This window comes from Tachysurus vachellii, chromosome 15 (assembly GCF_030014155.1).
Source record: "Tachysurus vachellii isolate PV-2020 chromosome 15, HZAU_Pvac_v1, whole genome shotgun sequence".
NCBI classification, from domain to species: Eukaryota; Metazoa; Chordata; class Actinopteri; order Siluriformes; family Bagridae; genus Tachysurus; species Tachysurus vachellii.
This window is the reverse complement of record NC_083474.1, coordinates 10,702,992-10,729,241: the sequence shown is the minus strand read 5'-3', so window position 1 is coordinate 10,729,241 and position 26,250 is coordinate 10,702,992. Positions and strand designations below refer to the sequence as shown.

Genomic DNA, 26,250 nt, shown 5'->3' with positions numbered 1-26,250 from the left:
AAATCCTCTTGAAAAGCCTGCTCATTTCTGTAACAAGAGTCTTTGGACATATGAAACCAAAATGAACTTGTAGCAGAATGATGGGAAGATATAAATATGGAGAAAGAAAGGAAGGGTTCATGATCCAGAGGGGTACTAACCACATCATCTAACAAACATGGTAGCGGGAGTGTTATAGCATGAGTGTGTATGGCTGCCATTGGAACTGGGTCACTGGTGTTTATTGATGATATGACTGCTGAAAGATGAAGCAGAATGAATTCTGAAGTGTACAAAGATTTACTTTCTGCTCAGATACTACAAATGCTGAAAAACTGATAGGATGGTGCTTCAGAGAACAGAGGGATAATGACCTAAATCATGCCATGAAAACAACCCAAGAGCTTCTTAAGGCAAAGAAATGGAATGATCTTTCATGAGTCTGTCACCTGACCATGACCCAATTGTACATGTGGTTCAGTTACTGAAAACAAAACTGAGAAAAGTCAGAAAGTCCCACAAACAAGCAGCAACTGAAAGCAGCTACAGTAAAAACCTGGAAAAGCATTTCAAGGGAGGAAACTTACAAAGGCAACAATATTTGCTGATGTGTATGGTTTCAGGACTTCAGGATATATATATATATATCCAAATATTACAAATAATCATTGTATTTATTATGTTCATGTTTCCAATAACTTTAAAGCCCATTAAAATAGAGGGGCTGTGAAAAAAATTATATTTAATGTAATATTTTTGAGAACTTATGAATTAAAGCTGAAAGTCTACACTTCAAACACCTCTCGACTGCTTCATTTCAAATTGACAAGATGCCAAAAAATTGTGCTGTTGTCCAAATACTTACGGACCCAATTGTAAATGCCAAACTTCTGATACAGTCTGTTGTTAGCATCTTTTCTGTGAACATTTTGAAGACAAGAAAGTTCACAGCATGACTAACTGTGACTTACAGCAAATGCCAAGGTTGTTTATTATAGCTCTTTAGAGCTCTTTTTCTGACAGACTTCTAGTGTCACTGTAGTTTGAAACATTTTGGTCAAGCTTGTAAGTGGGAATAAAAATGTATTATTAGCAATTTAGCCTAATTGTGATTGAAATGGAAGGTTTTTCACTCAGATGCAATAACGGTGAGCATATATACTTTATGTATGTGGCAAGAAGTGAAGTTAGGAGATGATTAGCAATAGTAGTGTTAGAAAGATTAGAAGTCGTTATTCTTTTTTCTTCCTCTCGTGACAGTGTTTTTCGCCATGGGCGTTACAATGGCTAATGGAAATCTGAGCTTAAGCCATGTACTGTAAGCCCATCCCCTGAGCTGCATATGCTGAACCAATTAATGCATCCCATGTGATACATATCTTAGTATTTAAGACAAAGTATTTGTAGGTGCATGTTTGACCCAGTATTGGGCTGTTTGGGTTTTTCTATATTACTAAACCAAACCCAACATCCTCCAGGTGTAAGTTGTTTCTAATATCTGTTTCTGTCCTGTTCTGACAAACATGCACACAAGCAAACACGCGGTTAGCATGTTTGCTTCTTCTCACATTGTTGGAAAGAAGTGAAACTACCACAAAATAAGTACTACCCCAATCCAAAAATCCAATTTAACCTCTGCTTTTATTGGTCATACACTTTTGACAGCTTGATTAAAAACAATGAACAAAATGCTCTGATGTCATGTTGCCTGTTCACAGATCTGAGTAATCCTGGCTTTGTTAATGTGTTTCTATCTCTGTGACAGGTCTATCACCCACCCTTTTTTCCCCTCTTATGTACTGTATCATGTCTCCATTATCATCTCTCTCATCTCTGTGCTCTTCCTGATGTTGTTTTACTTGCCTGTCATAATTCACATCCTGGTGAAACAGGGTACAGCAACACGTCTGATCTCAGAGAAAAGAAAGAAATTCTGTTTGTTTTCACTAATAACTGGAGCAGATATTAGCTTGCTACAAACTTTTACTTAAAACAGATTGCGGCAATCAGAGCAATGCTTACTTATCACGCAACTCCACCAGGAAATGAAGAGATGCAATTTAAATCTTAAGTTAAAAAACTGGTAATGAATGCTGAGCTGTTTAGCACTAAGAGACTGTGTTTCCATACATGGATGGATTTTATTCGCAACAATTTCCATTTTAATTCATTATTTTTGCTCCTTTGGGTGGTTCAGAATGGATGTTAAAAGATGCAGATGTAGCTCTCTAGATTCTGCCTTCAAATTGCACTATTCAGCTCCTAACTGTGATATCAACATCTACTGCAGATCAATGTGAAGTGAGTGGAGCAAAACAGTACTCGATACACAAAACAACATGGCTGCTGTGTTTACCAAGGAACTACACCAGGAAACGTGCAGCGAGTACAAAGCTGCTCTAAAGGACGTGAAAGCAGCATGCCTTATAACACTTTAATGAACAGTCTAACATATACTGTACTTAAGCCCCACCTTGTTTACATTGCAACCAGAACACAGTTCATTTCTAGGTGAAATAAATAACAAGGAAGTCTCATTTATCTAGTCATAAAAATCCTATCTGTTGTCTTACATAGGTTTTGTAGCTTTAATATAGTTTGCATGAACATATCACACGAGCCATACACTACCACTAGCTTCTAGATAGGAATACTCACTAACAAACCAACAATGAGCACCTTCAGGCATAGTGCAAAAATCATGGCCAGTACAAACAGCATGGGAGAAGAGGTGAAATATTCTTCTCACTGAAAATCAGAGCCAATCATGCTTGAATGCAGTTTTCTATGTGTTTAAGTTATAAGCCTCCTGGGAGTCCTGAGTCTTAGGTTTCTTGCCTATAAATGATTCAAAAGCTACACAGCCACACAGATTCCACTACATTCAACTCTGTTGTAGAAATGTACAGTAATTAGATGTTCTTTGGAACTTTTGGGTTTGTGGTACTATGACTGATAATGATGTGTGAGCATAAATAAACATAGGCTTGTGTGATGTTCAAAATCAGTTCAGCAGATTGTTATATTTTGCTAGTCAGAAATGAATTCTGGGTATATTTAGAATGCATTAATATGGATTAATAAGTCGTAGAAGAGAAATGAATTATGATGTTCACATGGCTTGAAAATAATTGTGTTTGTGGTTATAATCTATACTTAGAGATTCAGCGCAGGCCAGAGATCCCAGATGCAGGTCACAAGAGCTTTGTTCTTTAATGAACTGAGCCCAGTGGTTTGACCTTGATTGTGTGTGTGTGTTAATCGTAATTTGTTTGAGAAATTGGAATATCTCATTAATTAGGGAGCTAAAGTCTGGTGGCATTTGGTGTATTAGTCAGAACAACCTTGATACAACCTTAACCACCATTTCAAGTATCTGTACTTTTTATTTTTCTCTCAATTAAGAGCTTTATTCAATACATTTCACAACAAGAAAAATATTTTCTAGATAAACAGTGGATCTATTCATCATATAGAAAAAGATCTGCTATTTTTTATAATCTTGTAATGTATATACAAGATGTAACAGCAACACCATCAGGTCCCAATGCGTTTAACTTACAAATTATATTTAGATATTTTAATTTTCTGGCATCCAGGATTTCTATTTTATTTGAATGTGTGCATTTCACCTGGCTTTTTAAATAAAAATGAAAAGTGCAAACATACCAGTAACACAGCAGAAGGTGAAGCAGTATTAGTTTTGCTGACATCTATGATGGAAATGTTGTTCAGAGATTTGTTTTTCATGATAAAAACAAAACTTAAAAGAACTTATCAGAAACCTGGGCAAAAGTAAAAACGTCATCCCCAAACATTGTGTTCAGCAAATCCAGCAAACTCTAAACGAACGATACTCAAATTACTATAACTTTTTCAGAACTCTTGCTAAAGCAGAAAGTGCTTGAAGTACTGAAAAGACTGAATAATAGCATAATTTTGAACGAAAAATGTAAATTTACATTTATCAAGAAAAGCAGCAAACAGGGTTCCCACGCGTCCTGGAAAACCTGGAAATCCTGGAAAATTTATGACCAATGTTCCAGTCCTGGAAAACACATGGAAAATGAAAGAAAACATAAATTGTCCTGGAAAAAATCTTGTTGTCCTGGAAAATGATTATTTTTAAATAGTGATGCTCCGATTGATTGGCCACCGATCATGATCGGCCGATATTGACTAAAAATAGCTTGATCGGTGAACCCCAAAAGCGCTGATCAAAAAAGCCGATCACGTGACGTAAATTACTCGCGCGACTTTTTCACACGTGCATGCACGGCGCACAGGTAAACAAAAGCAGAGCGGAGCTTTCCAGTGGCAACATGAGTTCTCCCGTCTGGAAGTTTTTCAAAGTGTCCGATAAAGACGTAAAGTTAGCAGTTTGCAATGTATGTCGTGATGAAATCCCTCGAGGTGGAAGCAAGCAACGGCATTTTAATACCACTAACATGATTAGGCATCTTAGAACACGCCATACAACTGAATATGCCGAGTATGAGAAACTAAACCAGCCGAAGCCAACAACATCCCCATCACTCAACCAGCCGACTGTGAGTGATGCATTTAAACTAGTAGTGATGTGAGTGTGAGTGATGCCTTTTATGATTGAGACCTGAAGGATTTTGTACTCTGTATTAGTAGGCCGAGGCCCAACATGTTTTGGTCTGAAACATTTTGTGGCCAATTGTTTAATTTTAATATATTAAAAATTTTATTTACATTTTACAAGTAGCCTTGGCCTGTGTAACCTCATACCATCCCAAGTTCATCTGGTTGGTAGCTACCTGCTTGGCCTCCTTGTTTCTCTGCCTTGTTATTTAGAAAGGATGGCATTGGCTTACAGTAGCTTTCATTATTTTATTTTTTGGATCTGATGTAGTTGGTTCCTCAACTACATCAGACGTTCATAATAATAACAGAAAAAAACGCTTGCCATAGTTTTGTCCTTTGTGGCAGTAGCCAGTTTTGGTGTAACAATTTTTACATTTTGCTTGCAATTATAAAATGTAATCAGTGTATTAAGAGGCGACATCCTATTAAGCTGATCTGATGTGTGTTGGTCTGCCTGACCCCTCTTTGTTTGGAATAATTTTAAGTTACTCTGCCTTATTTGGGAAAGATGGCCTACAGTAGCTTTAAGTTCTCATTTTCTAAAATAAACACTTGGTGGTTCATCTTGACTGTAGCCTATTTCTACAGTTTTTTTCTCAATACAGTTAATTTAGAGTTAATTTCATTTCTAAAAATGGTGCTCTGCTAGATTATAGATAAAAGATTCCCATTCCTCTGCCATTCTTTGATCGGCAGTGATCGGCAATCGGCAGATCATGATCTTGGTGATCGGTGATCGGCCCCAAAAATACTGATCGGAGCATCTCTATTTTTAAATGTTCTTGATCATTTAAAGAACAGTTTACAACTGGTCGAAACAATTAGTAACAGAAAGTGCTCTGTTCAGGGATGCTGAGTTTTGACGGGTTTTTTGTTATGCTGTTTAATCTCGCTGTGACGGATGACGCTGGCGGTTTCAGGTGCTAGGAACCTTGTTAATCTGAATATCATGTGCAAGGGGAATGCACAGCAAACTAAAGCATGCATGACGGCATTGGCCTGAGAAAGGAAAGGGTATTAATATGTGCAGTCTTTTTATTTTATAAATGTTGAAATTTCATTCACATGACAAAATGACTTTAAAAGTATAGTTAAGTAATAGCCATAAAGTGTACGTTGTTTTTAAGACTTCTGGAGAGAAGAAAATATTACTTTAGGCCGTGAATCTGTGATCCTTGTCTTTTTTGCTAAATTTGAAATGTCCTGGAAAAGTCCTGGAAAATGATCTCTGAAAAAGAGTGGGAACCCTGAGCAAAGTGAAAACATTCAAATCAGTTCATTATTATTAGCAAAGCAAGATGGCGGCAAGGTTGATAAGCCCAGTCACCGATTACACACGTTGCAGTGCTCTACTGTACTGTATGCAGAAGACAAACAGATTTATAAAACATGTTCTTTCTGAAACATTTGTATTTCTGCTTCTCGTTTGTGGAAATGTCTCTCACTTGTTCTCACAAGTCTACCTTCAGATCTGTTTCCAAGACAACCGATGACAAGCCATGATGCTAGTCCCCTGAAGAGCAAGCTGTAAGATTTTGATGAATATTTTCTAGAATTCGATTCAGTTTTATTTGCGTAATGCATTTAACAATAGACAACGTCACAAAGCAGCTTCACAGAAATCTAGATGTAGGTTTAGATCCTTAATGAAGAAAGCAGAGGTGACAGTGGCGAGGAAAACCGCCCTGAGACGAAAGGGAATAGAAACCGGACTCATCATAGGGGAACGCATCCTTTTATAGGTGACATTAGAAATAGCTATTGGTTCTGAATAAACAAATTATAAATATTGTTTGCTGAAGAATTTGGAAACTGGAAAACATAATCTTACAATAGCACAACAGTTTGCCCTTGAGTATGTGATTCAGTACAGAGTACAGATCCCTGTTACTGCAGTACATTAGTGACTACTGAGTTTATATGCTACAGTTGATATAGCATAATCTCAGACCAAATGTAGACTCTAAATCTGTAGGATCTCACTGAGTGATTGAACTTTTCATTCATTTTATTACAAATAAGAAATTTGTGATATTTAATTAATGTATTTATTTAAAAAAAAAAATAATAATAATTTTAGGCCTTTTTCAAGGACAGATGTGAGTATATTTTCCCCTTCCCTATTTAGTCACCTACAGTACTCACCCACCAGCTAGTTCCCCCATCACACAACAGCTACCACAGGGTGAACCCTCAGGTGCATGAAACTGCTCAGTCAGATTTTTCCTTTTATAAACTGCTATTCATTCCAAGTTACAGGGCCGTATTACATACTCATACTGTAGGAAAGTGCTTTCTTCCCTCTTCCTGATACAGGAGCTCACAGACACATCTGATTGGCTAGTGTCTCTGTGATTAACAGGGTAGAGGGAAATTCCCGTCCCTCCCACCCTGAGAGCACGACCATTTTTGCTTACTTGGCTGTCGGCCACGAATGTCTATACTGTAGCAGCGCCACTCGGGAGTCCTTGAATTATTTTTAAATATCACAATGGTGTTTCAGTCTTTTCATTTCTTTAAGCTTTTCTGCTAAACTGTTGTCATTAAATTACATGGATTTTGTCTTGACACGACCAGGAGTCAGTGTTCTAATTGAAGCATCATTTATCGATTAGCTTTGGTTGCTGTCACACTAATGGACTCGCTCTTGCCAATTCTCTTCTCTTTCATACTACTCACAGAAGTCCGTTTGCCTAATCCATGTTTGTTTCACACTGATTTACTTTTCACTTCACTGACCTTCTTCAGCTCTCTGTCAGATATTTTTAGCATTTCATTTTGTCTATAAAAGGGTGAAAAATATTTTTGTCTTGTTTTAATATCACTGCACGATGGAAAGATCGTTTCCCAGATTTTCCAGAGAACATGTTTGTTAAACCAGTATATATAGAGTTTTTTTTAGAGTAACAAACAATAGGAATCCCAGTTTCCCAGATCGTTGTATGTATAACCTCAAGGGTGCATCAGTAATCCGAATCAGTGCTGCAGTGTGATGCTGCTCTGCTTACGAGGGCTACTCAATAGATCTTTTCTTGTTTGTTATTGCCATGTTGTTCTCCGCATTATGATGCAGCAAAAGAGAATGGTATGCAGTACATGCAAATGAGAGTTTCTAGCAAGTTGTGTGCTGTGCTCTGTGGGCATGTTTGCTAGTCTCAGAGGTTCCTGATGAGAGTTCAGTGAGCTTTCTGACAGACATTCACTTCAGCCAGCCAGCCAGGATATTCTGTGGAAAGCAGGCAGCCCTGTCTCTAGTCATGTTACCTTGAATTATAAAAAGCTCAACAATGTTTTGTGGATCGCAGCATATGTAGCAATCCAATCACACAAGCAACCTACTATTATGTACATGTAGAAGGATATCAAGACGGTAAACATGTCATCTTTCCACTGTACTGTAACTCACAATAGAGTACAAGTGCCACCCACCTAAATTTTGCTTAGTTGCTTTGTTCATTCTATTAATATACCTGGAATGCGGCACTCTGCAGCACAATTACCATTTTTAGTAGCTAATTTTTCATCACGAAGCTAAGGTCTGCTTTAAAACGTCTATGCCTTTGGAATTTCTGTCAGGCAGATGAGTAGAAAGATAAAGAAGCCCGTTTTTAAAGATAAAAGGACATTAGTACAAGGTTTGATTTTTATTATTCACATCAGATTGTTTGATTAACAAATGTCTCAAGCTGGATTAATTGTGTTTGGAAGACAAATACAGAATGTCATGACGATAAAACAAAACACATGGTATGAGCTGATTTCTTTCAAGCCCAGACTGTAGACAGCTATAGCGATTAAACAGAGTGATATTGTGCTGATGTTTGTTAACCTGATCATAGCATATCATCAGCATTGATCTAGAAGGTGTATGTGAAAAACAATCGAAGGTTTAATAAACATGAACTAGGTGGATTATCGACTTTTAACAAACCAAAATGCCATTGGAGCAGAAACTGAATGTAGATACTAAGCACATTGTCCACTCAAAATGACACATGGAAGGATGATCAGTTTTTTTTGGCTTTAATGAAAGGATGACAGTTCTTCTGTTTCACGTGTTTGGAATTGACAGTATACAAAGTGGAGTATTATATACTTGAAACAACAACAACAAAAAAAAAAAGAATCACAAATCCAGCTTCCTACAGTATCTGTCTGTGTGTGTTTCCTCCAAACATTATAACTTCATGTCTTCAGTAAAATAGACTTCATGTTAAAACTAGAGTGAATTGATTGGTCACTTTCCTCACTATCTTCTTCACTGGTTCCTCTCAAGGTTTCTTCCTTCTATCATCACAGTGAGTTTTTCTGTGGTCTTATTGATGTTGACTGTGGCATGGTTGTTGGTGTCTCTTGGATAAGTTGTTCTGAATATTTCAGAGACTGCTGATCTCCTGGGATTTTCATACACAACAGCCTCTAGAGTTCACAAAGAATAGTGTGAAAAACAAACAAACAAAAAAAAACCATCCAGTGTATAGCAGATCTGTGGGGAAATTTAATTTCAGACCAGAGCAAGCAAGGGAGAATGGCCAGACTAGTTCAAGCTCATGGGAAGTCCACCTTAACCCAAATAGCAAAGAGGGATATATTTGTGTATTTTTAGAGGTTGAGAAAAGGTTGAGAAAACATTGCCTGTTTCTCCAGTTCTGATGTTTGATGTGAACATTAATATGAAGTTTTTGATGTGTATCTAAATGTTTTTATGATTTGTTCTGCTACAACATGGTTGGATGATCTCTCAGGGATGGGTAACTGGGTGATTACGATGTACCCTCTCTCAGGAAACAACAAGGCATACATCAAGATTCTTCTCTGTTCTGGCACCTTGGTTGTGGAACGAACTTCCCCTAGATTTCCAAAGAGCTGAGTCACTTGACAGGAAGACCTACATGTACCACTTCCTGAAATACTCAGACTAGCACTATTTTTCATTTTTATTTTTTTTTTCGCTGTATTACTTCTCAACATAGTTTTAGACATGGTTTTCTTAGTTATGACCTAGTGAACCAATATTGATGTGTTCATTGATTAAAAACTTGAAAAGTGCTTGTGAGAGTCGCTCTGGAAAAAGTCGTCTGCCAAATCCCGGAAATGTAAATGATTACATTACATTACATTACATTATGAACCGGTTCATATCAAAGTGGCCGGTGAGTGTAAATATCCTGCATATTAATTCTGATTAAACAAGCAGATGTAAATAAAGAATAGTTAATAAAAAATGTTAAACAATTTAGATGTAATTGCTAATTATTTTTTTAATCGTTTATATTTTCATCAGCATAGACGACTCCATTTATTTTATTTTATTTTATTTGATTGTAGCATGATCCCTGGCATTAACTGATTTTGGTCTACAAGTGCACAAGACTTTAAAGCCCTATTAGGATTTGAGAGTAGCCAGTTAAGTCAAGTGAAGTCAAGTCAAGAAGCTTTAAAATGTATATACTGTTGGGGCAAAGTAAGCAATCAACCCTGCAAATGCTTAAATGCTCTGTATATCTGTTCAGACAAAGTGAGTACAAATGCATAAATTCTGCTCCTAGCATAGCCCAACGTTGCAATATTACAACATTTCCGTATAAACTGACTAAAATGTAAAAAATTTGAAAAACCTTTAATTTCTACATCAGAGGCCTCCTAAAACAATATACAGTCAGGTCCATAAATATTGGGACATCGACACAATTCTAACATTTTTGGCTCTATACACCACCACAATGGATTTGAAATGAAATGAACAAGTTGTGCTTTAACTGCAGACTGTCAGCTTTAATTTGAGGGCATTTACATCCAAATCAGGTGAACGGTGTAGGAATTACAACAGTTTGCATATGTGCCTCCCACTTGTTAAGGGACCAAAAGTAATGGGACAGTAATCGTAATAATAATAATCATAAATCAAACTTTCACTTTTTTAATACTTGGTTGCAAATCCTTTACAGTCAATTACAGCCTGAAGTCTGGAACGCATAGACATCACCAGACGCTGGGTTTCATCCCTGGTGATGCTCTGCCATGCCTCTACTGTAACTGTCTTCAGTTCCTGCTTGTTCTTGGGGCATTTTCCCTTCAGTTTTGTCTTCAGCAAGTGAAATGCATGCTCAATCAGATTCAGGTCAGGTGATTGACTTGGCCATTGCATAACATTCCACTTTTTTCCCTTAAAAAACTCTTTGGTTGCTTTTGCAGTATGCTTTGGGTCATTGTCCATCTGCACTGTGAAGCGCCGTCCTGTTGTGAACACCTTTCACAACAGTTGGCCAGATCAAGAACACTCTCCAGGAGGTAGGTGTATGTGTGTCAAAGTCAACAATCAAGAGAAGACTTCACCAGCATGAATACAGAGGGTTCACCACAAGATGAAAACCATAGGTGAGCCTCAAAAACAGGAAGGCCAGATTAGAGTTTGCCAACAACATCTAAAAAAGCCTCCACAGTTCTGGAACAACATCCTATGGACAGATGAGGCCAAGATCAACTTGTACCAGAGTGATGGGAAGAGAAGGAAAGGAACTGCTCATGATCCTAAGCATACCACCTCATCAGTGAAGCATGGTGGTGGTAGTGTCATGGCGTGGGCATGTATGGCTGCCAATGGAACTGGTTCGCTTGTATTTATTGATAATGTGACTGCTGACAAAAGCAGCAGAATGAATTCTGAAGTGTTTCGGGCAATATTATCTGCTCATATTCAGCCAAATGCTTCAGAACTCATTGGACGGCGCTTCACAGTGCAGATGGACAATGACTCAAAGCATACTGCAAAAGCAACCAAAGAGTTTTTTAAGGGAAAAAAGTGGAATGTTATGCAATGGCCAAGTCAATCACCTGACCTGAATCTGATTGAGCATGCATTTCACTTGCTGAAGACAAAACTGAAGGGAAAATGCCCCAAGAACAAGCAGGAACTGAAGACAGTTACAGTTGAGGCCTGGCAGAGCATCACCAGGGATGAAACCCAGCGTCTGGTGATGTCTATGCGTTCCAGACTTCAGGCTGTAATTGACTGTAAAGGATTTGCAACCAAGTATTAAAAAAGTGAAAGTTTGATTTTCTGATTATTATTCTGTCCCATTACTTTTGGTCCCTTAACAAGTGGGAGGCACATATGCAAACTGTTGTAATTCCTACACCGTTCACCTGATTTGGATGTAAATGCCCTCAAATTAAAGCTGACAGTCTGCAGTTAAAGCACAACTTGTTCATTTCATTTCAAATCCATTGTGGTGGTGTACAGAGCCAAAAATGTTAGAATTGTGTCGATGTCCCAATATTTATGGACCTGACTGTATGAGAGGTCAAAAAAATATTTTGCTTATTTTTTTTAATATTTGGGTTTTACAGGGTTAAATAAAAAATGTGACACCTCTGCGAGATTTGTTTATTTTTTTCTCCCATTTGTATCTCCCATTTGTCACAGTGAGCTATATAACAGCACATCTGAAACCCAGGGCCATGCTGGTGTCACTCGCATTCCCGTATTACATTAACCAAGACTTTGTCTCTCTGTTCACAGTGGCTTTGCAGCTTCCAGAGGGGCTACAGATGTTTGCCTGTGTGATCGCTGACATTATCGAGAGGTAAGTGTGCACACACACTAACTTGCTGTGTATCGATCAGCTAGTCTTACTTCTAGTATCTACTGTGGAGCAGGGCAAAGGTTTAAATTTAACATGGACAGTGTCGAGTCCAGACAGTGTAAAAAATATCAATAAAGTTGGGAGCTCATCATAATTCCTTACTGCAGCTAGTAACAGCGTCTCAGCTAGATTTTGAGATGTTTGCCAACCCATGCTTGCTGCCTTACTTTTAATTACACAACAAGTGTCTGGCTATTTTTCTCTTTAACTGCATCTCATTGCAGCTTAAATGGAACATATTGCTTATGCATGCTGCCTTCCACAGGCAAACACATGTTATACACAGCCAAACAGAAACCGAAGTCGTGTGCCAGAGAGCGGCATCGCTATAGCACCTTTTTAGCTCTTTTAAAGGGCCCACAAGCATTAACACAAACATGTTTACATGCACAGCACAGTTTCAGTATATTATATATTTTCAGTAGAATATTAGCATGTGCATTGTGTATATGAGGTTGATTTAAGATTTCTCTTTTTAGGAAATCTTTATATTCATCACCATAGACCTAAGGGGGCACGGTGGCTTAGTGGTTAGCACGTTCGCCTCACACCTCCAGGGTCGGGGTTCGATTCCCGCCTCCACCTTGTGTGTGTGGAGTTTGCATGTTCTCCCCGTGCCTCGGGGGTTTCCTCCGGATACTCCGGTTTCCTCCCCCCGGTCCAAAGACATGCATGGTAGGTTGATTGGCATCTCTGGAAAATTGTCCATAGTGTGTGATTGAGAGTGTGTGTGTGCCCTGCGATGGGTTGGCACTCCGTCCAGGGTGTATCCTGCCTTGATGCCTGATGACGCCTGAGATAGGCACAGGCTCCCCGTGACCCGAGAAGTTCGGATAAGCGGTAGAAAATGAATGAATGAATGAATGACCATAGACCTATCCTAGGGCTTCACAATTAATTGCGTTTTCATGGTGATCTCATGTTTGCGGCTTTCCAAAAAACTGGTTCATTAAATATATTTATCTGCAATATTAGTGAGCTTATCTATTGTTGTTTTGTTTTGTTAAATATAACCGAGTTATGCCAGCTGTCTTTATGCAACCACCACCTTCATGACACAGAGCACACAACTGAAAAGCAGAGGGCGGGGGGGCAGGACACTTTACAACTGAAAACATTGCACACTGTGTATCAACTATGTGAGATCAGTCTTAAAGTACAATCTTCAGGTATGCCATTCACCCACAATCTTTCTGCAACTTAGGAGCAGGCCATTTGGTTTATAACCACCCATCTCACACATATCCACACCAAAAAAAGCTTCCTAACACTAAAGCATGCCATACAATTTATCAGCACAAGACTACCACCCTGTGTCGCAGACATTATGGTGCTTAGCAGTCGGATTGAACAGGCCACCATATGCAATACAACCTTCTATTGAGGATACTAGGACCCTGGGATACAGGGATACCCTGTCTTAGCAAGAAGAGTCCAGGCTGTAGCTTTTTGGAGATGCGCCACCGATGGATAGCTTCCCTGAGGGCAAATCTTGTGCTTTGGCTTCATAATGGTGCTGTGGATGTATGAAGGGAAGTGGTGTTTCGATTTGTTGGGGTGTAGCTAGACCTTTTCACTAGTGCCAACACAACTTGTTGACACATTGCTAATTGTGGTTCTTCCTGGCAGAGCCAGACAGAATGCACTGGTGTATGGTTGACTTTTCCATCTGCTACATGCTTGGACAGATTTGTTGTCCCAAATGGACAAAGAGAATTGATACCCTCAGCCAGGTCAACTGTGCCTATGGATATGTCCTCATTTGTATGAAACTCCAGCTTAAGACTGCAGTATGCCCTAGGTGGAAGCTTTTCTGCGAATATTTTGTAGTCCATAGACTGGAGTCAATATTGCCCAAAAAAGAAAGAAAGTGGTGAGGCAAGGCCTTGGTATACTTTCAGGTTATGAGAAATGTTATGAAAAGGTGCACAACTTTTCCAGATTAGTTTTGGCTGTTGTGTAAAAATGCCGCAATCACAGTCTTTATCTTAAAGGACATTTGTCTATGTGTATGAAATAGAAATCCTCAAACGTGAGTCCTCTGCATGTCATCTACAATTTTTTTCCTGCAATTAAATTGTATTGTTTGCCAAAGTCCCATGAACATGTCATAGCAAGGAACATACCAAGGAACATACCATACCATAGGAACATTGCAAGATAAAGATCTGACAATGGAAGCTTCTGAAAACTGCCTTTTTATTGCCAGTGAGCACTAAAAAGAGTAATACAACAATTTGCCCTGGTGAGCCTTGCATGAACTGGTGGCCAGATTACTCTGAGGTGACGTTGTTGTCAAATCACACAAATTTGTAAATAAATCAGTGTTCTCCGCTGTGCTTGGAATCTTGCCTACAGTATATAGACCAAAAAACAGCCCTGCAATTCTCAGATCAACAGTACAGTATAACTCGCATAGAAGTAAAGACTTTTGTCTAACGCTAACTTTTAGTCTGACTCGCATGCTTATAGACATCACACATCCTCTCATGGGCATCACTTAGAGTCATTCCATTTCAGGGTACAGCTACCTAGGTGTTACCAGTGGTGTGAGGGCAGTGGTTATTTCTCATAACCTTTCTGGTTAGTCCTAAGGAGAGTTCTGTTCTTCATTACATTATAGACATACGTGGGATGTGGTAGCCTAATGGTTAAGGTGTTGGAGGTGCAAGGTTGTGAGTTCGATTCCTACATCCACCAAGCTGCCACTGCTGGGCCCCTGTGCAAGGCCCTTAACCCTCAATTGCTCAGTTGTATAAAAATGAGATAAAATGTAAGTAGCTCTGGATAAAGGCATGTGCTTTGTGCTGTAAATGTACATATAAAGTAGGTTATCCATGTAAATCTCAGCCAGTAAGTGCCATTTTAATATCAACCTTTGTAACCACCAGAATACCTTGGCACCGATTGAGTGAGGACTGTCGCAGATGCTTCCAGGGAAAGATGCCAATATAAAAGTGTTGTCAGTTGCAAATACTGCATCATACATTGATGTTGAAAGTGTAATTCAACGTAATCTGGTTATTTTCACAGCTCCTATCAGTGTGGCATAGTATAATCACTACATTATGGCAAAATAAACCAAAAATGAGAAGCCTCTATTTAAAAGTAAGGAACTTTTTTCTTCAAAGAAAAATGTTTGGTCTTGACCCCCTCAGTCCTATTTTAAAGAAGGCAGCATGCAACATGGATGTAAGTAAATTGTCTTAACTTTGTTCCATGTGTATGCATTCAAAAGACATGTAGTCTCTCATGTCCTGAAACTATGACCTCTCCACTCTTATACATCTAGAGGAGGCTACAGGGGGAAAAAAGCACTGTTTTTTATCATATTTTAGTATGGATAAGTGAAAATGTGGCTTTTTTGTAGACGCTAATGTATTATTCTCATGTGATATCCGTAGCTCCAAGATGACGGAACTTGTTGCAAGATGGTTTTCCATATTTTAATTTCATGTCTGACTGCTTTGGAAAATATTCAAGGGTTACCGGGGTGTGCAAGGAAGCATGTTTTATGTTAATATTGTCAAAACAAAAATCCCAGAAATGCTGTACAGATCATGGGTCAGACACCCGGTATACATGCCCAGCATGCCTCTTCTACCATTTCTATGTCCGGCATATCATTTCCACATTTCTTTGTAAAAATTTAACCATATTGCATGTGCATTAGATTTCTACATGGAGGCTTAAAATAAAATGCAATAAATGGCCTAAATCTTCAATAATTCTAGTCTTAATCATGGTGATTTTGCCACCATTGTGTATCTCTAGCTGATCCTTTCTGTATGACTGCTTAAAGCTTACAGAAAAGAAATGCTCTCTGATTGCATGCTGGGTTGAAATCATAATTGTGGCAAATGGCCTATGAACTACTCAAATGTCTGAGCTATTTAAGCTTTTAAGCCTGTGCATATGGCATCTCAGTACCTCATGGCCATATGTCAGTTTACATGGATTTCACAGCATCACCTGTGAACAAGTGTTCAGACAGTTCTGATTCCCACCTTCATTCCTCTGTTGCATTTGTCTTGTGTTCTCCTGCCATCTTTCCTTTTTCTCTGTTTTTCTGTTTGCCAGTCAATTAGTGCATTAGTGCCAAGTCCTCCCTCACCTCCTTTAAGCATTTCATCAGTTACCACATGGTAATCTTACTCTGTGTGTGTGTGTGTGTGTGTGTGTGTGTGTGTGTGTGTGTGTGTGTGTGTGTGTGTGTGTGTGTGTGTGTGCGTGCGTGTGTGTGTGCATGTCAGATGATGTCTCGGATGATGTGGGTTTGATAGACTGTTTCTTAGCCAGGCTGCTGGAATAGAAACAGCCTGGGTGCCGTGCTTGTCTGTTTTTTTTCCCCAGTCCATGTGCATATCCTCAGACTTTACTACCTCTCCAGTCTAAAGCTAATGAGAGTAATTACTGTCTGCTAATTACTTGCCTAAACCCGTGTCCCCTCTTGACACTAGAGTTGTGTAACCCTCCCTCTGCTTTCCTGCAGAGCTTCCTGCACATCTCCATATCCTTATTTCATTCACTGCACAGCAAAATTGACAGCATGAAATTATTAATTACAGTGTTGAATAAACACACACAGTTGTGCGAATGAAAGCTGTAATTTTTTTAGAATTATACATTTTGTGCTCAAGACCATGGTACTGATGTATGCTGGATTCTGATTGGCCAGCCTGCAAGATTACGTTCATCCTAATAGACTATCATTTCTATAAAAATATGCTATACTGTATGCTATTCTATACTGAGACTCGTATGCATTCATTGACTTTATGAAGTATTCTGTGAAGGTATTTATTTAGCACTTACACAGAAGGAGTCTCAAACAGCCTTCCCTAGAAAATATTGGTATTTTACTGTATATTCTGTGTGACTTTCCGTATGCTATTTCTATACAAGGATCCTTTTTTTTTTATAATATAAAGAACGGAGAGTTCATGATGATACAGGCTTAAAACTGTCTTTCAGGATATTTGGCTTTTTTTTTTTGTTGATACATATCGCAAAATTTCATTCTTAAAAGTATTTCCTAAATTTGTATGTCTTTATTATTTATTAATGACCAACATTCACCTCTATTCAGAATAAAAGTAAAGCAGTACCCATAGTGTGAAAGTGCAGATTGGTGAGAAGGGAAAATAGAAACAAAACATGGTGCCTTTAGTAAGGTGTCGGCTATCACGAGTCTCTAGTATAGCTTCAGTGACCTCGCCATAAGTTTTAAACGTCTCTGGAATTACAGCAGAAGGATGAGCGTTTTCTTCCAAAAGATATTCCAGCACTTGCTTTGAATAATGATGGTGGCTAGTGTAGTCTAACACATCAGTCCAACACATCACTCCAAAATCGCACAGCTCTTGTGAACTGTGATATATTTATTTATTTATTTTATTTAGTATAAAAATATCCAGGCACATAGAGTTTAATGCAGTATTGATGGGGAGTTTCAGGCTTATTTTATATTGATAAATCTTGCTTCAGTTTGAGCCATTACCAGGCACTGCCAGAGGTAATAACATCAGATCAGAGAAAATGCTCAGATAAAAGTTTCCCCGTGAAATCGGCCTTACTGAATGGCAGGCACATTTTGCGACAGCACGTCTTGTATTAATTTTGCTATAACCGGATGGACAGGTCTGAGAACACAAATAAATTCCTCCCCTGGGTCTCCTGACACCAAAGTGTGTCTGTCTGAGACTGATAAAAAGGGTCAGCAGTGCACCATGTTGTGATCCATTCCATTTTTCAATCTCTGTCACGTACTCTGGGTCTTTGTGTGATCTTAACTTGTCATTTTTAATCCTTTAGGTACTTAACCGTGTTTTTCTGTATGTGTTTCTGTATTGCGGTTTTAGCAAGCAAGCGTTTGTGGATATACGGAATTTTCTTACTGGAAATATGTAACTAATACAGTGTTGCTTTGGCATGTGTCTTGTGAATCGGAGGTTGTTACTGGTGTTTGTTTAAATTGGCAGTGACAAAAAAAAAATGAAAGAAGGACGGTACTATTGGCTGTTTATCTGGTGGTGAAAATCAGCCTTGAACTCTTATTGTTGGTGTGTCTGAATGTTGCATGAATGTATTCATCAGTCTAATTAAAATAGCTTTGATTAAAAACAATGCTGAGTGTCAAGATCATGAAAAAGCTGAAAGATGTGTGTTTTGTGCTTGTGAGGACACTTTGATGGGAATACGCAAGCATTATTTTTATGTTGTTGTTTTTTTGTGTATACCTTCCTACTCCTTATATAAGTACACCACATACTGTAGGCGATGAAATAATGGTTTCTTCACCCTACGTAGTGCACTAAATGTTCCTATTGCAAGCCGTTTGGGATTCAACCGAAATGTAGGTTACTTGTGTAAAGACTGTCATTTGACCTAAATCAGACATACGCCTGTACTTTTATATTCCTAAATCATAGTCATAATCTAGTGCAAAAATATAAAATATTTCTCACCAAGTCAGATGTACTGCTGCTTAAAAAAAAAGTTGCTGAGGAGGTAGAAGAGAAAACACAGAGGTACAATGCTGGGCAACAGAAGTCGGCTCTAAAGGCTGACACCTACAACATTAGTTTTCATTTTTATTCTAGTTTACTTTTGTTGTTGTTACAGCTGCTGAAACATTCAACATTCAAACAAAGTGTCTTGTTGCTTTAATATAGTATGTTTCTTTACTTCATCCACGGCTTATTTATCACCCTGCTGGAAGCATAATCTAGGCTTGTTACTGTATGTGATTGGAATTGTATGCTATAGACTTTGTGTGATGATAAACACACGTATGGCTCTTGGTTCGTTTACGACATCATTGGTTTCTATGTTACTAATACATTGTTGCTGTGTAATGGATATATATTGCCCTGCTCTAGCGCACAAACATGTCCAGTTTGGTAATTATAACATACATATATTAACTATGAGTGAAATTCTCATTCGGAAACACCAACGCCTGTCATGGCCAGTTTGAGAGCTCTGGCATGCGTGCTATTCTTGTAGGCTGAACTTGAAATTTCAGCTCGTTGAGCACATCAGCATAATGGAAATCACCCATCACCACTCCATTGTCCTCGCTCACACTACACAGCTGAGCTGTAGGTATCAGCAGTCTGTGTCTGCATGCGAGTCTGTCTGTCTGTCAGTCTGTCTCAATTCTTATATAAAGAGCTCACACTGGGCAGAAGGAGCACCAGCATCATGCCCACATATACTATGAAGAGCTGCCAACTTCTCTCTCTTTCTCTCATTCTTTCTCTCACAGTTGCCTGTGCCTACTATTCAGTGTGATGAGTGACCTACCTACACAGCCATGTGTTGCTCTGCCTCATCGATGTGAGATGCAAGAGTTCAAGCATGAGAATAAGACCGTTGGATAACGGTGCCAGAGCTTGTATACACTTTATGGAGGAACTATTAAGTTACACACAATTAGTGTCCAGATTGAGCTTGTAATGTAACAAGGTCCATAAAAGGCTTGCATAAAGCCGGCGATGTGCAGTGTAAGACTTTTCAGAGCTTGCTATTATACCAGCAGCACCTGACAGTGTGTTTTTTTTTCTTTTCTTTTATGCTAATGACATAAGTTAAAGTTGCAATCATAAACCGTTTATAATAACAGAAGAGATATTTCAATTTGCAGCAGGTCATTATTTTAGCATAATTAGTTCTTCTGTGTTAAATTATTATTATTTTTTTAATGAGGTCTGACTTTACGAGCAAGTGATAACATCTCAAGCAGCATTAATACTTATACTGTATTGATATTGATACTAAATAGATACAAGGGAAATTACCATGTTAACGAGGTAAACAGAAGTAATATTGGAATTGAATAGGAGCATAGTTTAAAAAAAACACAAAAACAAAAAGATGACGATAAAAAGATGCTGATGTAATATTATTTTCTAACAAAACCACATCTACATGAACATCAAACATGAGTGGATGAGAAGATCGACTCCACCCATGACTACACCTATGTGATTGGGTTAGCAGTTGCACTTAGTTGGTGGATTAGATGAGATCTGAGAGTTTTGGTCTCTCTGGGCTTCTGGACCAATTTGATGTGGAGGGAGAAGTGAAGCAGCAACACCTGAGTCTGTCACCAGGTCACAGCTTGACTAATGCAGCCGTTCTACAGTGTACCGTCACCACTGAGTCCATTAAACGAAGCAGGTAGAGCAGACTGTGACAAAGGTTCCCTAAGGCCAATATGGTGTCTGCTGTGAGGATGTAACGATAGTGATGAGGAATCAGTACTCTGTGTGTGTTTCTGGCAAATAGATAACACAGTCACAGGGATCAATGAAAGGTGAAAAAAAGAAGAAATAGCAACCTGGTTGTTCCAGTAAATTCTGACAGATGGCACAGGGGTAAATTGTCTGTGCCAAGGGGTGAGAGGACTTACCCACAGTGCTGATGTCACTGCAAATGCAGCATTTACAGTAAACGATTTTAGTAGAAGATGGAAAGGAGAGAAGCCAATTATGTTGTCAGCTGTTTGCGCTTTCTGTTGTTTGGTCTTGGGGATGCAACGGCAGCTAGTAATCGTTGAGCCATTTCAAATCTTGCTTTTTTAAAATCATTGAGAAAGTCCTGTTTAAATAAATACAAATAAATAAATCAGGAAGATCAGCCATAACATTGAAACCAGTGACAGGTGAATTGAATAACAATGAATATCTTCTTATAGTGGCACCTGTCACAGGATAGGATGTATTAGGCAGCAAGTGAACAGACAGTTCTCAAGCTGGATGTGTTGGAAGCAGGAGAAACGCACAAGCCTAAGGATCTGTGCAAAATTTTAGTGGCCAGATCAAGGCAGGTCTTGTGGGGTGTTTCCCGTATGTAGTATGTACACTAAGTGGTACAAGAAGGGACAACTGGTGACTTGGAGACAGGGTCGAGGCACCTAAGGCTCATTGATGTGCATAGGGAGTGAAGGCTAGACTGTCTGGTCTGGTCTGATCCCACAGATGAACTACTCTATCTGAAAAGTTCATGATGGCTATGATGAAATGCATCACTACATGCTGTACAGTACATCAGGCTGAGTAGCTATCCATCAAATGTGTGAATGCTATGGCATTCTTCATCCTTTACTTATTTAGGTATACATACATACTAGCTTCTACAGTGAATGTTATCTTGTCTGACTGAATATTAGAAATAGTAGGAACATTTCTATGGTTTCCATGAAATCAAATTGCAGCGGTTTTTGATGTCATGCAGTTTGATACGAGATAGTCCAGTTTGTCTGTGAACAAGCCAACAGTCAAGTCTGATTTTGGCCTTCAGCCTTGCATCGATCTCTCTTCTGCGATTCTTTTAGCTATGTTGCAGCCTTGAGGTCTGATCTACAAAGAAATCTAAGAAAGTGCAATGTTATATAGCTAAATTGTGAGTTCATATATTGACCATAGCTGAACACCATAGCATGTGGGCATCTGTAAATACTTCTAAGCAGATGAGGGTAGATGGTGCTTTCCTTCAAAGCATGAGACACTGCCCTGTGATGCAGCATAAAGAAAGCCTGTGTTGGCTTGTTAGAGAAGATCTGTCTGATGTGTAGGAATTAATTTGAGGAAAAGAGGGATTTTGCTGTTGTTTCTGTCTCAGACTGCACATGCTTAAAATTAATTTCTCTATTATAAAAAAGCAGCAACTAACAAAAGCCACTTCCTTTTATTTCCCACTGGAGATGCCTGGGTGGAAGGTTCTTTCTGAGAGATTATTTCGGTTTGATTGAGGAGGCAAAGCATCACAAAATTTGTTCACTTTTGCATGACTAAGAATGCTGACACCGCTACTAATATTCTCGGCTCCACGTTTGACTCGCTGTCTGGTTTCACTGACCGGTGAATGCGTTGGCTTCATCAGCACTTCTCCTCCATTAAACTGCAGCCGCAGTGATCGTGCTCCTTGTGGACTTTTTTCCCCCTGTATAGTCCTCTCTTGCACTCGTTCCCAATGATGAATGTTTATGTAGTAATGCATTACGACTGTGTTGGCTTGATGAGAAGTTATAGCAAGCCGCCTAATTAGACGCAGTGAGTGCCTCGCTGGCGTGGCCTTCGCTGGTGTGTCTCAGAGTCAACACTGATTATTTATGAAACAATATAATAAACAATGCGTGGCCAGCATAGAGCCGGGCGTCTCAGAGATAAGCCACGCTGAGGTCTTGCCTTTCCAGGCGCAGGCCTTTTTGCTGTCTTTTGTCAAGGTTATAATCACACAGCTACACGCAATCCTCAGCCCACCCACTGCTAGATAAACACTCACTCGTAGTCTCTCTCTCTCTCTTTCTCTTTTCTGCCTAATATTATTTTTTTTTAATTAGGTATGTACGTTGCCTGTTTCCTGCAACGATTTAAACACTTACTAGTAACACAACTACACAAATTCAGTATAAATAAAATCTTCACACTGAAGTAATATTTTCCTACTATGATATGCTTAGCTACGTCATGTGCTAATTTGCCTGCTGCTGTATTTTTATTATTTTTTTATAAAAAGTCACATTGTTAGGGGGACATTGTTAGCCCACTCAACAATCATCTCTAACAGTCAGCTTTCACTCTACGTATGTTAACATAGCTATACAATGTACATGCTTGCAGACATATGGCAAGCAATCTACATTATGACTAGCACGATGGCGTCGACGGCGGTAGTAGCACAAAAGCTTTGGAAGCTTATCTGTCTGAGCAGGTGACTATTAGGAGGTAGTCAGATGACATTGTGGGTAATATCGGAAACCATTTAGCAAAGTGAAAATAGACCGCCATGTCGATGAGAGAAGTTTGAACTAAATGAATTTGTCAGAATTTGAGCACAAAATAAATCTTGGATGCCATTGGAGATCACCTGTTCATTATAGAGACTATTTTCAATGATTTTTCCTTGGTGATTTGGTTTGTATAATATTGATTTTTTTCCTCCATCGTGAATCATCATTAATAAAAATCCTGATTAATGATGCAGCCCTCCACAACTAATTTGAAAAAAAAACGATGCAGAGGAAATAAAAGCCAAAACCATGGAGTGGTGCTGTTTGTCACATGTAAGATTTTTACATGGAAAAGACAGAGGCATCATTACAGCAGCATGTTTCTAATTTAACCCAGAGTCCAGGAGTTTTTTTTACCGTTGTAGATGATCCTGAAGGTCTGTTACCATTTTTACTGATTACCTCTTTTAGCACACCTAAATTTCATAAGCAGCCTGAGATTAATCGTAGTTTTGTGAAGAGCGGTCGTCTTAACCACAGTCAGTTACAGCCGGTCACAACCGATGAGTTCATAATCATATATGATCCAGGTTTGAGAAACATAAATCTAAGAGTAACAAACGTAAGATTAATATCTCTTAAAGAAGTTGGTATAAATCTGCTCATCTGAGTAAATGTCACCGGACATTATGGCAGTGTAGGTTAGTCTGTTATATTACACAAGCCTAGTCGTGATACAATGCAGCAAAGTATCTGCAGTCTCTGCAGTTAGTGTCAAGGTTGTCAGCTAAAATGGTTCTGTGGTGCTTTGAACGCAGAAATAGCACGCATTTGTGTGTTATGGAAAGCAGCAATCTACCATAAACCATACAGCCTATTATGTCCAGGCAGTTCTTTAATCACATTATACTCCACTCAGTATCCACAGTGTTTGTGGCTTCTGTAATGGGGCTTTTCTCTCACTTATTAAACTGATATTAACTTATTCGTAGCCTCCTGTTTGAGATTTAAGTTCATTTTCTGTTTCATGTTGGTATTCATAAGAATTTGAGTTTCATATGTTTTATTTTCCTTTTTGAACATGTCCACATGAGCTAAATGACAAAAATATTGAGTGGGAGAGGAAGTGAGAGCGAGTTGGAGAGCTTTCAAACGAGGGGTTGAAGACCTTCTTGCGCGCAAACTTTCAGCACAGGCCGGATGGCTCGTGCAGAAGCATGTGGGTTCAGGTGACGCTTTTACACGAGAGCTCAGTTGGATTGACACTAACAGAGGTGCAGACACCAAGCGCAGCATCTACAAAGAATTCAAAGCAGAAGGTCTGAGTGATTTTAGAAAAGGAACGCTCGACATTGAGCAGAAAGGTAAACAAATTTTGATCAAAGCGAGTGAGAGGACAGCAAGAGAAAGTCAGGAAACACTCCTGATACACTCCTGTCGTGGATGTTAGTGATTTGATAACCAAAATATACAAAAAGATTGTGTTATATTTGTATTTTTATATCCATAGATTTGTAAATGATTGATTTTAAAACTTTGAGAATAAAACATGACCGTGTGGTTACATGAAAATCCAGGATGGAATGCTGTGATGTGAGCTTACTATCAGTTTGGAAGTATTTCTATGTAATTTATTTATCTGGAGTGCGTCACTCCGCTTATACCACAACTATTTGGCAAACAGTGAAACACATGGGCTTTCAATGGGCTATGTTGTGGAATGCCCGAGAGACAAGTTAGTTCCTCTAATCTCATGCAACAGTAAACAGTCATTTCTTAACTAGAGTCTCTTTCTATTTCTCTCTCTCAGAAAATCCAGCTTATCATATTACAGTGCAACCTTACAATAAACTCCTAATAACACATTGCAAAGCGCAGTGATGTTACAAAGCACTGGCGCTCAGGCCTTTCCAACAATTATGCATTTTTCTTTGTTAAACATCATCACATTGGTGGGTTTTGTTCTTTTTGTATTTTTTGTTTGTATTTTGTTTGTGTAGTGACTGCAATAAAGGTCCTTCTGTGTTAGCTATAAAGAAACTACAGAAACAATAGCAATAGAACGAGCACATTGATATTGTTAATACTGTATATAGCTTTTCGAGCCAGGCAGTTGTACAAAAATAAAACACAATCTGGCCAATCATACTGACATTTCAGCCATGCACTGGTAAGATTCATGTACTATTTTGTTTTTCAATTTAAAGTAAGCATGCTAATATTTTCTACGCTTAATCAGCACTATTCACTGACTGAAGGTGTAAGAATCTAAATCTAATAATAACACTAGTAACAGTAACATTAACATTTCAGTGAGGTTGCCAGCCTTTGTGACTAATATATAATGAGTCTAAAGGTATAATCACAGGGAGGCCGTTTAGACACTATATATTTTCTGAACCTTTTTTCAAAAAGTATTTCTCCTTTGTTGAATAACCTCCAATCTTCTGACAAAGCTTTCCACTAGATTTTGGAGTGCGGCTGTGGAGATTTCCCCGTTTAGCCCCAGTAGCATTAGTGAGGTCAGGAAACAATGTTGGGTTCAGTCAGTGTTTCAGTTCATTCCAACGGTGTTCAGCGAAGGTGAAGTTCAAATTTAGCCTTAGCATGTAGCTACCTACTATCATGTGTGCTGATAACTGATCATATCGCGGTAAAGTAAAAGTGTATTAAATCTTAGTATACTCAAGGTACATTATCAAATGTGCTAACAGTAGCCCCGCCCACAGCCCCTGACACAAGCGGTTCTTAAGTCTAGACCAGCAACGCTTTGGTGCTACTTAAGAACCACATTTCCTGGTTCAGAGCCGGTGCTTTGGCTGTCGAAAAAGAAAGAACTGGTTCTAAATTAGGCTCTGGCTCCGAACCAGCACTCAATCTGCCTCGGTGGAAAAGGGGCAATGGGTTCTTCTACTCCAACCTTGGCATACCATGTTTTCATGGACCTTCCTTAAAAAACCGGGGCATTGTCATGCTGGAACAAGATTGTTTCCCTTAATTCCAGTGAAGAGAAATCATGCTTCCACTTTTTTTTACACCCTTAAGGAAAACCATGTCCTGAGGAATTTGTAGATCATTCCAAATAAGATCTGAACAAAAAAATATTCTATAGACTGTAATGCATTGAAACAATACCATCACTTTTTTAACAGGCTTAAACATTTTAAACATTTTGCTCCTTCTCATCAGTTTGCATGTACAGTGCACAGTAACTATTTATATAGGTTGCTGTGTCAGTGCCATGAGAAAGTGTCTGATAGAATGTACTGCAAAATG

General features: G+C 38.8%; 1 protein-coding gene across 1 annotated transcript in view; it reads left to right on the top strand.

Moving 5' to 3' along the window:
* dph1 (diphthamide biosynthesis 1) overlaps positions 1 to 26,250 on the top strand; it is a 90,258-nt gene that overhangs the window by 18,909 nt on the left and 45,099 nt on the right. Inside the window, exon 3 of the mRNA XM_060887958.1 lies at positions 12,113 to 12,176. Within this exon, the coding sequence (XP_060743941.1) occupies positions 12,113 to 12,176 (64 nt within the window). The remainder of the gene's footprint in view (positions 1 to 12,112; positions 12,177 to 26,250) is intronic.